This window comes from Macrotis lagotis, chromosome 8, assembly GCF_037893015.1.
Source record: "Macrotis lagotis isolate mMagLag1 chromosome 8, bilby.v1.9.chrom.fasta, whole genome shotgun sequence".
Lineage (NCBI taxonomy): Eukaryota > Metazoa > Chordata > Mammalia > Peramelemorphia > Peramelidae > Macrotis > Macrotis lagotis.
The window spans coordinates 195,470,127-195,487,704 of NC_133665.1; the positions used below are offsets into that span (position 1 = coordinate 195,470,127).

General features: G+C 45.7%; 1 protein-coding gene across 12 annotated transcripts in view; it reads right to left on the minus strand.

Annotated features, from left to right (window-relative positions):
- ARPP21 (cAMP regulated phosphoprotein 21) overlaps positions 1-17,578 on the minus strand; it is a 100,240-nt gene that overhangs the window by 38,120 nt on the left and 44,542 nt on the right. For all 12 annotated transcript variants that reach the window (XM_074199323.1, XM_074199320.1, XM_074199318.1 and 9 more), the window contains 4 exons: positions 11,335-11,565; positions 3,646-3,791; positions 2,561-2,665; positions 917-1,177 (listed from right to left, as the gene is read on the minus strand). In XM_074199323.1, coding sequence (XP_074055424.1) covers positions 917-1,177; positions 2,561-2,665; positions 3,646-3,791; positions 11,335-11,565 — 743 coding nt within the window. The remainder of the gene's footprint in view (positions 1-916; positions 1,178-2,560; positions 2,666-3,645; positions 3,792-11,334; positions 11,566-17,578) is intronic.

The following is a 17,578-nucleotide window of genomic DNA, read 5'->3' on the forward strand; positions in this document are numbered from 1 at the left end:
TATTGCAGTGGTTTGTGTCTCCAAAGACTAATATATTCATGACCTGAGTTTAGTGACAAGAGGAAACTAAAACTGCACTCTGAATTCTGAATAGCCCAGGTAAGGTAGAGACTTTTAATAAGCTGTTCTTTGGTCATATGTGTGCAACTAGAAAATGGGCCAGGATTTCATCTGCCTATTTTGCTTTCTGACAGTAATCACCCACACCATCCTGCTCATGATCCCCGGGAGACGACTGTGGGTATTTGGCGGTGAGCGGCAAAACATCATCCATCTTGGAGGAGACAGTAAAAATCACTGATCTGTGGTGTCTTACATGTTTGAGCCAATTAAGGATGATGAACGGCACCTGGGGCAGCCTGGATGAGTGCATGCAACCCATAGGAATGATGGGACACTGGGTGTCCACTTCCCTGCCTCCTGCCTATTCAGAGGCAAGATAGAGTCTGGAGAGAATATTTTGAAGAGAAGGTGTCCTTGGATGGCACAGAGGGTTCATCTCCATAGAGTTGGGAGCAGAAGGCTCAAGGTTGGGTGCCTTCTCTAAGACTACAGGTCAAATGGCCCAGTGAAGTTGCTCTCATGGCTATTCTAATCCCCTTGAGTTCTTCTGTTGTGCCATCTTCTCCCCTGCACAAAGTTGCCTGGACCCTGTGCCAGGGTCCCTCTTGAATGAATAATGTAGTGACTAAATGTAATCATTGCTTCCATTTATGAACTGAATGACAATTCATTGCTTTGCCTTTTCTATATTTTTTCAAATTATGTTGGAGCAGTGCTATAATCCATGACTGACACAGAAAGGACATATCACCTACATGGAAATGGGAATTAAAATACAGTTGGGGGAGGCATAAATCAGTATGGCAGCCATGCCCACTTTAGGCTGAACTTAAGTGTAGCTGAGTGTACTCACCTGGGCAGGTGAAGCCTGCTGGACAAACCCCTGGGTTGCTGGGGAAGGCTGGAGGACTTGCTGGGAGAGGGGAGGGCCTGAGCCTGAGAAACCTCCAGGAGGAAGCTGCTGACTCGTTGTGGTGAGGACATAGCCTGGCTGCTGTCCTGGCTGCTGCAGGATGGGTTGTGGGTAGATGGGTCCAGGTGGAGGGTCAGGCGTGTCTCCTGAAGACTGTCGGCTCAGGCTTATTTGGCTGAACTGTGTGGCCATGTCATCCCTCTACGTAGCAGAAAGCAAATAAGGAAATGAATCAAAGGGACTTCTGGACCTTCTTCCTAGCAAGGGAAGGGATGAGGGACAGGGTCACAGATTCAAAATGAAGGGAAAATGTTAAGGGATGAGAGGAGGGGAAAGGAGAGGAAATTCATGGAGAGAATCACTGATGTCTTATGATTGCACCTCTTCTCCTTGGGGCTTCGGGTGATTCTAAGTTTACATCATACAACCCTGGGGGCTAGGGACTGAGCAGATGTAAGATCTTTTTTTCTGAATGGAGAAAGACCCAGGGCCTAGAGATGTTTAGAGACTTGTTCCAACTCTCAGGGCTAGTGGATCCAAAATTCACCTTTCCCAACATTCTTCTCAATGTCTAGGAATAAGCTAGATATTTGGTTTCTTGTCCACTTGCCCCCCCCCCCCCCCGCCCCAAGTCTTTTTAGCAAATAAACTAGGGCATAATTTCTCATCACTATCCTTGGAAGCATTCACCAATGCCCCACATCCCCTTCCCTTCCATCTCTGCTGCTGGGTCAGTAGAAGCCTGCAGCCTCCACAGGAGTTGGCGATATGGTGGGGGAAACAAATAAATAGTGAGGAGGTCTTTTGTTTATTAGAGCAACTCCCTCCCTCCCCCCTCCCCCTTCTCTCTCTCTCTCTCTCTCTCTCTCTCTCTCTCTCTCTCTCTCTCACACACACACACACACACACACACACACACACACACACACACACAAACACACACACACACACACACACACACACACACACACACACACACACAGAGGAGGAACTGGTGAGTACTTTCCTCAAAGGACTCAAAGAGAAGCTAGCTCATTAGAGGGAATTGGGGGAAAACCCCCAATCCTGGGTAGTTTCATACATTTTAACCTTCCTCAGGGGAGACACCATAGATGAGCCCATTTTTTTGTCCCTATCCAAGTCTTTCTTATTAGAAGAATCAAAGGATGATGATAGGATGTTGATGCTATTGAAGGTGGGGCTAACCACACCTTACTAAGATGACGCAGCCCTTCCTTCTCCCCTCCTCTACCCTGTTTTATCTATTAATCAGACCACTGGGAGAATCAGGCCAAGGCTAAGACCAAGCTCTTCCAACTGTTTCAGATAAGAGGAGGAAGACACTGAGAATAAAAACACAAAAATGATCCAAATGGAAAGAGCCATAACAGAGGGATAAGGGATCAAGGATTATGCATGTCTCACCAGTCCTCTCTACTTATATCTCCCCTCCCATCTATGCACTCTCTTCACATGTGTTCTCTCTCTCTCTCTCTCTCTCTCTCTCTCTCTCTCTCTCTCTCTCTCTCCTCAGCCAATCACATGCAGGGCATGCCATATGAATCACATGAGTAGGTATCATACCACAGGAAACTGCTGCACCGAAGACACTGGCAGAAGATGCTGGGGAGGATAGGAGACGGTGGGATACTGCCCTGACTGCGAAGAAGGCTGCAGAGCCTGCAGAGACTGGGGAAGAAACAAAGTCTCAGGTCAGCTCTCCTCCACTGAGGTCTGAGGCAGTCAGGAGGCAGAGACAATTAGCTCTTTTCTTCTCTTTCTCCATCTGTTTTACCCTGAGAAGGCTTCCGGCCTGGGCTAGAGGGAAGTGACAGGCTAGGACTCTGCCTTTCTTTCTCAGGGGGCTTTTCTTAACCTCACTGGCTTCCTGTACCTTCCCCAGTTTGGAGAGGGTGAATGGAGAGAGAAAGTACATGTGGGACTGGACTTACTGCTGTCCCCATGGTCTCTGAGCCCATAAGGCTTGGACTGGGCGGCAGTCTCCTCCACTATGCCCACCACGATGACAATGTTTATCCACGAACCCCATAACCAGAGCAGGGAGAGGATGACATGGCCACATCATTGACAACCCTCACAGCCAGAGGAAGAGACATCCCCACCCCACCCCTCCACCCCCAACTGCTATCAAGAGGAACAGGTGGTTTAGTTGCATTCAAGCATTGCCTAACCAGTCCTTGTTGGAGATATCAGAAATGTGGGGTATCTTGCAAGCACTGTGCCTTTTGGGGTCCTCCCAAATCATGCTGCGACTGTGAAGGGGACAGCTGACAGATGTGAGCCATGCTGGAAGATGTTAGGATGCTAGGAATTCCTTCCATCAGACATCTTGGCTAGACTAGGTCAGTGCATGGTGGGTGAGGTGATAGACACAGAGAAAAATGAAATCTTGGGACTAGAGAAGGGCTCAGAGGAGTTGTAGTCCAGATAGAAGTGACTTGTCCAAGGTCATGCAAATAGTAGATTTAAATCCAAATGCCTGACTCTCACTGCCTACTCTCCTCTAAGAAGCCAGGGCGCAGAGCCCCACTTGTATCTGTTACATGAGGAGAAGGTCCCTTCTTCTTGACAAAGAAGCCAGCCTTTCCCTGAGGTCCCTCCCTCTCCTCATCCTGCCCCATCCTAACCAGCTAGTCCAGCTTCCCTACCTGTGTGACAAGATGGGGAGCCATTTGCTGCTGGGGTGGCTGCACCTGCTGCTGGGCCTGGCCCCCCATTGGACTCCTCCCAGGCTGCTGGCTGCTCGGGGGATTGTAGATGGCTGGTGTCCCATCAGGATTCACAAACGGCTGGCCTGAAACAGAAGAGGGGGCCAATCTGAGGTTGGACACTACCCCCTTTCCCCCATTGGGAAGAAATGACTCCAACAGACATTTGATCAAGTAACCCAAAAAGTTGGGGGCACGAGGAGGCTGCTGGTGAATTTGCAGCTTGTCTCCTGGTAATTGAGCCTTCACAAATGGCAGCATTTGCTCCCAGTGACCCCAGAAGCTCAGCCTCCCTCAAGCTGGATGTTATGCTGGAAGCAGCTCTTAGTCAATAGCAATTTAAGGGCTAGCAAACAATTTGTCTACCCCCTGGGAATTTTAGCAGAAGCCTAATGCATCTGTGGGCCCCCTGCCCTGGTGAGCAGGGCTGCTGGCCTGCCAGCTTCCCAGCACCACGAGCTGCTCAGTCACCTGCCGGGCAGCCGTCTGTCAGCCCCAAAAGAGAAAGGCTAATTCCCACTTAATGAATACTCACTGCCTCCTGCCCATTGGCTCATTCCTCAACAGCTTCGTTCTGCCTTGAGGATGGCCCAGGAGGAGGAGCCCCTGATCTGGGACCCTTCTCAAGGTCACTGAGCACCTATGTCATTAAAAGGAGCTCCTGCAGTCACTCTTTCCTTCTCTCCATGGTGCTGATATCAATGCATTATTGAGATGAGATTCCAAAGTTTGCAAAGAGCTCTCCATGTATTATCTGGTGTAGTATGACCTTCACAACAGCCTTGTGGAGGTAGATGCTATTATGAGGCCCCTTTTACATATGAAAGAAGTGAGGCTCACAGAGATCAGGTGACTTGACCAGAGTCACCCAGATCCGAGGTCTAGCTAACTCCAGGTTCAGTACCCCATCCACCAGATTGCTCTGCTCCTAACCAGGACTGACCACAAGCACACACATGATAGAGTTGGAAGCCACCAGGGACTGCCTTGTTCTCCCCGCCCCCCAGCCCCAGAGGACAGCTTCTTAGCCCAAGAGATGGTAGTCAGGGCAGTGCATCTGTAGGCTTCGGTGAGTTAAAAGCACCTAGGCTCTGCATTTCTCTGTGCAGATCCGGGGCACACGTACATAGCACCAATCACACAACAACTGTGGAATGCAGAAGGCTAGGGCCTGAGGGGTGTGGCCTCCTAAACCCCAGTCTTCTAGAGAGGAGATGAACTTCTTACATAGCACCAACTGGGAGGGCATTTGTTTAGAATTCCAAGGTTTAAGAGTTCTGGACCCAGTCTCTTAAAGGGAAAAGAGGGGACCCTGGACAATTTTCTCTCCTTAGAAAATAAAGAGATTTGAAGACAGGATCCCCCACAATGGGAAGATATGCAAGGGAATAAAGTCATATAACTTGGGATAGTGGATGATATGAACCCTGGCAACTGCTGTTAGTTCAAGTTATTTGAACAATGGAGATTCAAAGGAAAGACCATAGCTACTCTGGCAATCTCAAGTTCATTTTCTCTGGGAGTGACTTAGACATCAAGGGACTACAGTAAGGTTGGATGTCTGAATAGGTTTTGTGATGGAACAAACTGAAACTGAGGGAGAGTGATTCTCCAGCAACATCATGTCATTTCTCTTCTGATTAGAGTCACAACCAAAACAGTGACTGGAATCTGTAGGACTTGTCTTCCCTGGGGAAAGGAGGGGCTCCATGAAGAGGAAAGATCATTGTATAAATTGTTTAGGGACTACTACAATTGTGTGTGTTTGTCTGTGTGTGTGTGTGTGTGTGTGTGTGTGTGTGTGTGTGAGATGGGGGGGGCTTGCACATGTGTTGTTTGTATTTTCTGAGTTGAAAAAGTCTGGCTTAGGCATGGGACACATTGTTACCTTGAGTGCTTGCACAGGAACTGGAACCTTTCACCAAGATTTGTGGAATCCTAGACATAAGCAATATACTGGCATTTTTTTTCAGAGTAAATACTACAGAAGGAGAAAGCAAAGCAAAGACTGAAGACACAGCAATGCTTTCCACAAGACTGAGCTTGCTCTTGGGTAAGTTCAGACTTTGGAATTCTAGACCAAGGAATTTCCAAGGGAATCATCAATAATGACTAAATTAGTTTTTTAAATTTGGGGGTGTCATATTTTTGCACTCAGGTTGAAGAGATATGGAAAACGTAGCATGATACAGTCATTTCTCCATGAACCCTGCTAGTGAAACAGAAAGGAAAGGGAGAATAAGCACAATTTCTCCAACGTCTTACAATGTCTAACTCAGCAACCTCCAGATTCAAGATAGCCTGAGAACTTCTCTGATCTCTACTTTCTCCAGCATCTCTGTGTGTGTGCTCATGAGAGGCTGGGTGGCGTAGCAGATTACACTATGTTCTGGTTGTCAGACACTATTGGGAAAGACTCATTTTCTGGAACTAATGACAACTCTTTTTATCTGATTTTTTCTTCTTCCTCTTTCCCCACAATCCCCAATAGATGGTGTCATTAGAAACTGATCTATGGAAGAGGAAATAATGGTTACAAGTAACAGTAGCTGTGAGATGGGGCGGCTGGGTGGCGGCATAGTGGGTAAAGCACCGGCTTTGAAGTCAGGAGGACCTGAGTTCAAATCTGATCTCAGAGGCTTAATAATTACCTAGCCTTGTGGCCTTGGGCAAGCCACTTAACCCCATTTGTCTTGCAAAAACCTAAAAAAAAAAGTAGCTGTGAGATGTGAGAAAGGCTCAAGACCCAGTGGAAGGTGAGCTGATGGGAAGAAGGCTGCTCAAGTAGCCCAGAAAGAAGGAGAAAAAATCTGGGACATGGGTGGCCTCCAAAGAATCATTGACTTGAGGAAGAAGAATGTGTCCAGGAACAGACTTTTATCAGTGTTATCAGTGAAATGTTCTAAGAATGACTAATTTAAAAGCAGATAAAACAATAGCTCCAAAGTAATGAGTAGGAATCAACACTTCTGCCATGCTGATGTCTCCAGGACACATAGGAGGGTCTTTGGAATAAAGTGATTAAAGCAGAACAGCCACCACGTGCAATATGGGATACATGTCAATACCAGGAAAGCTGACAAGAGGAGAGGAAGAGCTTTCATTTTCTATTGTCTGGAAGACCTCAACTCATCTAGAACTTCCTAGTAGGCTCTCACACAAGAATCTTGGGAGCTTGGATAGCTAGAGGGTGCAGAGAATAGAGCACCAGCCCTGGAGTCAGGAAGATCTGAGTTCAAATCCAACCTTAGATGCCTGATACCTAGTGTGTGACCTTGGGTGAGTTACTTAACCCCACTGCCTCAAAAATAAATTTTAAAAAAGAACCTTGTGAGTTTGGGCTCCTTTGTGGGCAGGAGTCAGCATGGAATGCTGAAACCATTTGGTTTTTCTATCTTTCTCTGAATGAATCAAAAGGGATAGATTTCCCTCCCACCCGAAGATCACAGGAAGCACAAAGGACTCTGGTAAATGGGAGCAGTTCTAATCCCAGAAGCTTTTCTCTCTGATTAGGACTCCCTGGTAAAACCTTTGTGGGCTTCACCCCTTGCTTCAGTGAGTTTCTAGGGAAAGGCAGTAGAGAGTGATTTTTGATGTGGAGAAAAGTGGCATTAATGGCACCTGAGTAGCCAACTGGAAGACAGATGGACAAAAGATGGTGGGAATCTCAGGAAATCCAAATCCTTTATCACAGTTCAAGGAAATCAAGATGCCTGGAGTTCTGTCAGCAATACTTACTGGGGAGGACCAGCCACCTCCTGGCCCCTCCTGGACCAGGCTGCAAGACTGACTGTCTTGAACTGTAGCCAGATGTAGTCAATGCAAAGAGAAACCGAATCAATGAACAATTACAGAGGATTGGGTCTTGTGCTGAGGTCTGAGGGGACTAGATTGAGAGTGGAGAGTTATGGCAGGCTTGCAATGAAAGAAGGATAATACATTCCTTTATGCTTGCTAAAACTCCAAGGTCACAGAGTATATGAAAGGAGAAGCCAGAGCATAGAACTCATGCACTGGGTAGTGGCCAGGAGGCTTTGGGGCCAGAATGTCTAGGAGAGTGCCCCAGACTTGGGGTTAGGAGACACTGAGACAATATTGAGCATTCCAAAAATTGGAAGTAGACTCAATGGGAATTGGAGACAAGAGGGGAAACATTAGGGAAGGTATTCCAAGAATTGGAAAGCAGAGAGCTATCAGAATCAGTAGAGTCCACAGAGAGGCTGGAAAGCTACAAAGGAAACTTGGTAGGTATTGTTGGGGAGGGAAGTTGGCTGTGGCTTTAGGGAACATCTTCACGAGGCTAAGCTCCATGTCAACATGCTCCCTGGCCTTTTGGACAATAGAGGGACCTCATATGAGTGGCTCTGGCTTGGTTTGTTTTTCCCCCAGTGCCAGGTGGGTACCATTCTCAAGAATGAAGCCGTTCTTAAAAGTTGAATCTTTTCTTTTTTTTTTTTTTTTTTTTTAGTTTTTGCACGACAATGGGGTTAAGTCCCAAGGCCACACATCTAAGTAATTATTGTCTGAGGCCGGATTTGAACTCAGGCACTCCTGACTCCAAGGCCAGTGTTCTATCCACTGCACCACCTAGCTGCCCCTAGAGTTAAATCTTAACAACTCTGGAAAGGAGCTAATCTCCTCTCTCTTCTCTTTCTCTGCTCCTACTGTATCTTCCAGGAGAGGATCCTCCCCACTTTGAGTCCTTCCAGTGCTCTGATTGTACCTGTCTCATGAGAGGAGTGGACCCATTGCTGCTTTGTCTTATTGTTCAGTGGGGACTTGTCTTTTTCACTCATAACATTTTCCAACTGGTGGGTGACCACTAAATACTGATTACATCCACCTCCCTACCTCAGTTCCCTTAGATCAGGTCCATACTACCTCCTAATTGGTTTTCTTACCTCAAAGAAATACAACTCACTCTCAGTAGTTTAGTGCTCCCAATATCAGACTCACCCACCACCCTACTGCTAGAAGTCTGCAATGACTCTCCATTTCCCAATGGCATAGTCCAGTGGCCAAAATCTGCTCTTCAAGGACCTCTAAAAGATGCTATTCCAACCTTATCTCACAGTACTTCCTTGCCTTTCAGTTAAGGTGCTAAAGTGTCTTTGCTTTCCTTCATGGCTTTGCTCAGGTGCCCTCTCCTATGAAATCCTTCCCTCACCCCTACAACTGGACAGAATTCCTCCCTTTTGCACCAGTCCTATGTACTCTTTCCATCCTTTCTTGCAATCTGTTTTGTCCCAAGCCCCTTGATGGCCAAGGTCAAGTCTCATCTTTATAAGGAACTTCTGAGAGGAACATTTACAGAGCAGCTGATTTGGTTGCATTTGATGAAGAAATGCAAAAGTACTGTAACCTTTTGGAAGATGCCATGATCTCAGATTTGTGTTTGGACTCACATCATATCTAGGAAACACACACATGCACAGAGACACACAGACACAACATTTACACAACAAATGCAGATTTACACATGTACACATATGTAACACAGATTTGGGACTAGAAAACCAAACCTCTGGATCTCCTAGTAACAGCAATGGTATCTCCCCAGCTTCATGAACTCCAGAACATACTAATGACCCCTTTAGAGACTCCTGGGTCTCTGGATGCTTAAGAGATGATGCAATATTTTTTGCTTAGTAATATATGAAAGTACTCTATTTTAAAGGAATAAATGGATGAATCTGTTAGAAATGTAAACCACAGGATGCTTCAGCCAATGACAGAGCTGGGGGGTGCATAAACCCCTCTCCACTTTCTCATTTGGGCTCGGAGAACCATCAAAAATAAAATGAAGTCAAGCTAAACAAAAGACCCCAGATTCTTTACAAGGCACTGAAACCAGCAGGGCCAAATGACTTGCGGTAAAAGGAGGACACTTCCATCTCTCCCTCTAGGTTTTATCTTCATCCAGAAATGAAAAACACTGTTCCTTGCAGGGACAAAGAAAGGTATCTTCTATAATTGCTATGTATCTGTGTTGAGGGAGGGAGGGAGGGAGAGAGAGAGAGAGAGAGAGAGAGAGAGAGAGAGAGAGAGAGAGAGAGAGAGAGACAAGACAGAGAGAGAGAGAGAGAGAGACAAGACAGAAAGAGAGACAGAGACAGACAAAGAGACAGACAGAAACAGACAGATAGAGACAGAGAGAGGGAGGTAGAGAGAGACAGACAGACAGACAGGAAGAGAGAGACACAGAGAGACAGAGACAGGGATAGATAGATAGAGACAGAGACAGAGAGAGCGAGACAGAGACAGAGAAAGAAATAGAGATAAAGACAGACATAGTAATAGAAAGACAGAGACAGAGAAATAGTAAGAGAGACAGAGACAGAGAGCCATATGGAGAAGGCGAAGAGATACACAGAGAGAGACAAAGACAGAGACACAGAGATGGGCAAAGAGCAGAAACAAAGAAAGAAGAGAGCAAAGGGAGATAAGTATAATGGAAAAACTCTGAATTCCAGTTCAGAGAAGCCAAGCTCTGTTGGAGTCCAACCTCTGTTTCTGAGGAATGCACATGGTATTTCATCTCTTGGCCTCAGATTCTTTTTCTAGAAAATGAGAGGATTTGATGAGGTGACTCCTAAAGGATCTCTCAGGTCTAATAAATGATGCTTCAGCTTGAGATGCCTTAAGTAAGATTGCCTCTCCCCCCTCTGTTTCTGGGAAAGGTACCAAGTGACTCTTTCATTCCGCTTAGCTTTGTGTTTATTCCACTGGTCTTCCTCAAGATCAATACAATCAGAAATTCATGGTATTTGACGGGGCCCCTGAGGGCCCTGGGACCACCTATTACTCAAACTATGAATTCTCACACTTAAATCCTCTGCCTCCAGCCTCCAATTAAAGACCTCCAGTGATGGAGAACTCATACAAAGTGTCTAACTCTTCTTCTTCATGACATCTCTCCAAAGATTTGACAATTGTGAGTGTCATTCGCCCCCTCCCCCTGAGTCTTCCTTTCCCAGGCAAAATGTAGGGGAAGTCCAAATCAATCTGCCAAAAATAACCTATTGTCACGAGTTCACTCCCCTATTTTGCATATTCATGAGACTAGATAATTTAAATAACCCTCGGGCCCTAAGCTAAACCAAACTCCAAATGCAGGCTCTGTTGGGATTTTCCCCTCATTTTTCCATCCCTAAATCCAAAGCTCCTAAGGACCAACAATTCAGTGGTTGATTAGAGGGATCAGCCTTCAGACACTACAAAAAGCTCTGCCCCGAAAGGCCTGCCCTTGGATTTCTTACTTTCTCCTTACTTTCTTGGACATCTCCATCTCTCTGAGAAGAGGATGTGTGTGTGTGTGTGTGTGTGTGTGTGTGTCCTATCTCACACAGAGCAACAACCTTGCAAGAGAGCGAGGCCCTCTCACTCTGGGTCTCTCTGCTGAATGAACCTGAATCCAATGATTGTGGCAGGCAGGGAGGTAGCCACCGGTCACTGGGGAAAGAAGCTCATTGTTCTCCATTGATGACAGTGCTTCAGACATCTTGGGCACCTTTTCCTGTGCTCACCTCCTCCCCATCCTGCCCTACTTTTTCTTTCACATTCAGAAGCACCCTTGGGACCAGGCTTGGCTGGATGGGCTGTCCCACAGAGACTACCAAGTCCACTCACCTGTGTGGGGGTTGAGGAGGATGCTGCCCGGAGGGATGCCTGCAGCTTCAAGCGGGAGCAGGATGTAGCTGGGGTTGCCAGGGGCTGCCTGGCCATTTAGAGCATTTTCCGCAAAAGCCCCAGTGCCTGAAGACGGGGCAGGCCCTCCAGGGACAAGGGGGCCACTTTGGAGAGGTTGATGTGCTCGTGACAAGGATCCCGAGGATCCAGCACTGCTGGAAGACTCAGAACCTGAAATGGGCAGACACAATTGGAGGTGAATCAGGTGGGTATCCAACAGTCTGAGGACAGGCACCCTGAGGTCCCCTGAAAGACCTGTGGGCACACCGCAGACATGCCCAGAGAAAAACCAACACAGTGGGACTTTGGGAAGTGTCTCATGGTGTGTAGGGAAGGACGGAAGAGCAGCCAAGAGCCCATCAGGACCTCCTCCTAGAAGTACAGCCAAAGACTTGGGCTACCTGGAAATGCTCTCTCCTCTTGAGATGCATGGGGCTGGGAATGGACCCAGAGTTGGACTGCAGCTATGAGTCAGTGGGTCCCCAAACGACCCTGAAAGTGTCTGGGGTTCTCTGAATGCCTCCTTCAGAAGTGTCAGTGAAGCAATTCACCCCCTGGAAGAACTGGATAACATGGATGCCTGACAGGTGGGAAGATGGGTGGGATGTGGGAGGCACTCAGCACTTTTTCCTAAGGTCTCCTGGGGCAATAGTTCTCAAATATTTCCTGGAATCAATCCAGGGGTCTTTAAAACAAATGAGTTTTCTGGAATGGGGGGGGCTTCTATACAGGAAAGGCAATAGCTATAGATGAGAAGAGGCCAAGGTGCTGCCCACCTGTGACCTTGATGAGTCCGTTCCCCAAGACTACTTGGCAGGAGATCAAGAGTGGATAGAAGTCTCTCTCCTGAGATCAGTTCAGACCTGGCTTCCAGGACGTTAGGGGATTCAGTTCCCTAAATGACAGTATCCCTTAAATTAGGGACCTGGGCTCTGTCCCACTTTATTTATAAAATGATTTATTTAAAAAAATTTAATAGCCATATTTTAATACATTGTTTCCTTTGTCATTATAGGCATTTTCATGCATTTATAAACATGCTCCTGGGAAGGATGTCTTGGTTTCAGGAGGCCAGAACCCAAATCCTCATCCTGTTCTAGGGCCCACTACAGATAGGAGCATCATTTGCAAGGTGGGTCCAGTCACTCAATTGATTCTGGTCTAATAAGGAACCTGACTTTGCAGAGAGCAGAGGACCAAGGCTAGAATCTTCTTCGTCTTTGTCTCCCTTGCTTCTCCCACCAGACAGCAGACTGAACTAACTCAGAGCCTGTTGACAATTGGGACTCTGAGCACAAAGGAAGAGCAGGAAACCCAAGGACTGAAAGGGAGTCCTCAAGGGGCAGAGATCAGCCAAGGGGCAGGCTGGACATAGGGAGGGAGGAGATAACTGGGTAGACCTCAGAAGGGGGGCTCCCATCAGGGGAGTGAGGGGAGAACTCCCGAGGGGCTACCTGTGCGTCTTTCTGACCATGCTACTCAACCAACAGGCTTCCTGGAGAACGGGAAGGGGGCAGCCTTGGTCATTGTCCAGGCAGGAGCCTTAGGCCTCCATATTAAAAATTTAACCTTATGTCTGAGAAAAGTTCCAGTATCCAAAGAGTAATTGCACATGGGGATGATGTCATAAGTTGCAAGATTGCAGCTCCAGAGAATTGTTAAATTATTAACCTTGGACAATTGATTTCCATCTTTAATAATGCATTTCTTGGTGCCCATTAAAGTTCATGGCAGATAGCAGCTAATGTTATTTTCAAGATCCAAGGAAGGGCTTGTATTGTATATGAAAGAGGAGACTTTGTTTAAATCAGTGGCAGGAATACAATAAGCAATTACAGTGGGAGTGGGTGGGGGAGGGCAGAGGGGGAGAAGGGGGATGCGTAGTTCTGGACTGGACAGAGCTCCTGCTGATGCTTGCACTTAGTTTTCATTAAGTCCTTATACCCTTTAAAGTGATCGTAGGAGCTTGGGTTCATATCCTGCCTCAGACCCTCACTGCTGTGTGACCTTAGGCAAATCACTTTGCCTCTCTCTAAGTTTCCTCAATTGTAAAATGAGGATAATAACAGCATCTAACCTTCCAGGACAGTTGTGAGGGTCAAGGAAGTGCTTAGCACAGGATCTGTCCTCTAAGAGGTACCATGTCAATGTTTATTCTCTTCCCTACTGGCTATGTGAACTGAGAAAGTCACTTCACTGGTGTCTGCCTCAGTTTCCTCTTTTGTAAAATGGAGATAATAATAGTGCCTCCCCCCCAAGTGATTGTGAGAGTCCCATGAGATCCCATTATAAAACTCCATCTGAATGCTAACTGTTGTCATTATCAGTATTCTTATCAAGTTCCAGTCTTTCCTGTACCATCTTGTCTTAGCCATTAATCTCCAGCAAAATGAGCCACTGTCTCTGGACTTCAGTGTCCCTGAGGCAAGATGAGATGGGAGAATCAAATAGTCTCCAAAATCCTCTTCAGCTCTGACACCCTCATCAGCTCTCCTGCGGTTTGACTAGGGTCATGTATCCAAGAACAGAGAGAATAGAAGCATTCTTAGCCACTAAGCTATGGCCAGAAATGTGACGGTGTCTCCAACCCAACCCCAATTTTCAAAAAGAAAATGGAAATAAGGTCAAAAGAATGGCATGACCCTGTAGAATCTATGACAGGTTCCTCAGGTTCAGAATAAGAAGAGGTTAGGGATGCATTCTAAAAACAAATCCAGAGCTGTTTTCTGGTGGTGGTGGGGGAAGGGCTTCTCAATGAAGACAAAGGACCAAAGCTCAGGCAATAAGGGGGAATTGTGATACTTTACTTCTACTTTCCCTGCCAAAGGAATAAACTTTTTTTTGCAGGTCCTTTTTTTTTTTTATGCAAGGCAATTGGGATTAAGTGACTTGCCTGAGGTCACACAGCTAGGTAAGTATTAAGTGTCTGAGGCTGGATTGGAATTCAGGTCCTCCTGTCTCCAGGGACGGGGCTCTATCCACTGCACCACCCACCTGCCCCAAGAGAATAAACTTTTAAGTGGTAAGGATAAAAAACTGGGCAACAATAAACTAAAACCCAACCCAACTGAGCAAAGAGTAAGTGAGAACCCAGGTTCCCTTAATAAGTTCAAAGCACCAGGCCCAACCTTGGTTCCACATTGTCAATGATTTTGAAGTCCATGACTTCATAGATTATTCCTAAGGACTTGCTGGTACAGCGAGCAAGTGTCTAAGGAAGAATTTGAATAAGGTTTTCTGAAACCAAGAGAGTATTCACTGTATCATACCACTCAGTAGCATAGTCATATGACTCAAGAGCAGAAAATAATACCATTCAAAAGGCTGGGAGAGTGTGAGGGAACATTAGCAACCACTGACCTACAGGCCTACTTTTTTATGTCTAAAAATACAGCTGAGTGATCTATACATCTAGCTGTCTTTGGTAAAAGTATTAGAAAAGGAAAAGCAGAATCTCCTAGGTGGTGCTCTGATGCATCTAGCTAGTTCAGTGAATAGAGTGCCAGGCCTGGAGTCAGAAAGACTCAACTCCTTAGTTCAAATCTAGCCTCAGACATTTCCTAGTTGCATGTCCCTGAGCCAGTCACTTCACCCTGTTGGCCTCAGTTCTTCATCTGTAAAATGTACTGGAGAAGGAAATGCTAAACCACTCCAGTATCTCTGCTAACAACCCCCAAATGGAGTCACAAAGAGTCCAACACTACTGAAAAATGACTCAACAACAAACCACCTAGCTAACTGCCTTATATTGGGGGGAGGGACCTTGTGTAGCTTAATGAAACTATGAGCTATACCACTTGGGTTCCCAGATATGGACAGGTTATGGTGGAGTTCTGAAAATAGATGCTCCATCTCCAAGGTACCACCTCATATCTCTCAGACTGGCCAATATGACCAGAAAGGATAATGATCATTGTTGGAAGGGTTGTGGGAAATCTGGGACACTAATACATTGTTGGTGGAGCTATGAATTCATCCAACCTTTCTAGAGAGAACTTTGGAGCTACGTCCAAAGGGCAACAAAAATGTGCATCTCCTTTGATCCAGCAATACACTGCTGGGTCTATACCCTGAAGAGATGATGAAAAAAGGATAAAAACATCCCTTGTACAAAAATATTCATAGCAGCCCTGTTTGTGGTGGCAAAGAATTGGAAATCAAGTAAATGTCCTTCAATTGGGGAATGACTTAACAAACTGCGGTCTATGTATGTCATGGAATGCTATTGTTCTATTAGAAACCAGGAGGGATGGGAATTCAGGGAAGCCTGGAGGGATTTGCATGAACTGATGCTCAGTGAGATGAGCAGAACCAGAAGACACTATATACCCTAACAGCAACATGGGGGCGATGATCAACCTTGATGGACTTGCTCATTCCATCGGTGCAACAATCAGGGACAATTTGGGGCCATCTGCAATGCAGAATCCCTTCTGTATCCAGAGAAAGAAATGTGGAGTTTGAACAAAGACCAAGGACTATTGCCTTTAATTTAGAAAAAAACCCTGATATCTTATTGTCTGATCTTGTGATCTCTTATACTTTCTGTTTCTTCCTTAAGGATATGATTTCTCTCTCATCACATTCAATTTGGATCAATGTACAACATGGAAACAATGGAAAGGCTAACAGACTGCCTTCTGGGGGAGAGGGAAGTAAGATTAGGGGGAAAAATTGTAAAACTCAAAATAAATAAAAACTTTAATAAAAAAAATTAAAAAGAAAAAGAAAATAGATGCTCCCCTGGAGAAGGAAATGGCCAACCACTCCAGGATTTTGGTCAAGAAAACCCAAATGCTGTCAGGAGGAGGTTGACATGACTGAAATGACAGAACAATGAAAACTCTATATAGATTTTACAGTGATACAATTAACTAAAAAATCTAGACAAAAATGTTTTCTATTTGTTGAATGGAATTTGAAAAACAAAACAGGGGGTGACATGGATAGGCTTTGAGTTGGACTGTTGAAAAAAAGAGTATTTGCTTTAATCACATGAGAGAGTTATTACTATAATAAAACATTATGAAAAGAATGATCAGACCATTTAGAAAGAGAAGCAGAGATCATTAAAAACCAGTGTGGCCATACAGACCACAGCATACTAGACTACAATAATGACTTGTTTTAGTAGGATTGCTCTCTTCCAGGCCAAGATGATACCACTTTGTATGCCTGATAGTGGCAAAGCTATTGACAGTGTTGCTCACAAGGCCTTCCCAACTAAGATGAATATTGACATCTAGGTTATGATATAGCCAAGGTACCCTAAACCTGAGCATGTGACTGAACCTAAGACATTACCATGGGGGCAATGAGGGAATTCCAACTTCTCCCATCATTGCAGCCCATAGCTCATTTAGTGCCATTCCTTCAGGCCTCACTGAAGGCCATCAAGGGAAGACTGAAGGGTCCCTTGTCAAACAATATTGTTGAAAGACTTTTGGTTCTTGTTTCAGTATGCTAGATGATCACTGAGGCTGTGATCACAGCCAACAGGCTGTGAGTCATGTTTTTCTGCTGCCATCAGGATGGATAGTTTCATGTTGTTGACTTGTGTTGTCTATGAGTGGATTTTCCAGAACAGACAGTAAACTTCTCAGAAGCCTTTAGATTGACCCTTGCCATGTCTGTAGTCTGGGACCACTTTCTAGGAGAAGAGACAAGTGATACCCCAGTCAGTTGGAGGGGAGGAGGTAGAAGTGTCCTTTGAGCTCAGGAATCAGACTGACCAAACGTACTAGACAGATGGTTCAAGGTCATAAACATTATCATAGCTGCCATCTCCTCTTGTCAGAAAAGATCTCCTGAGGAAAAGAGGATCTTTTTCAAGGACAATGAAAAGTTCTCTATGAACAGAATTATCACTTTGACTTGGCACTGGCAAGAAGGCAGAAGGGAAGACTTGGGAGAAGGCTTCCTGCACTCAGGCAGGTGGGTAAGAGAAGGAGAGAAGAATGATGACACTGGGGATATTGGTCTTTGGGAATCTTGTTGGAGAAGAATCATATGCAATTCAATGTTCTTCCTCTGTTCATTGCTTCTTACAATGATGAACCATAATTTAATAATCATTGACTGGGTCTGAAGATAAGGATCAAGGAATGTCCCTCTATGGGGGTGACTAGGAGGTGCAGTGAATAGAGCATGGGCCTTGGAGTCAGGAATACCTGGGTTCAAATCT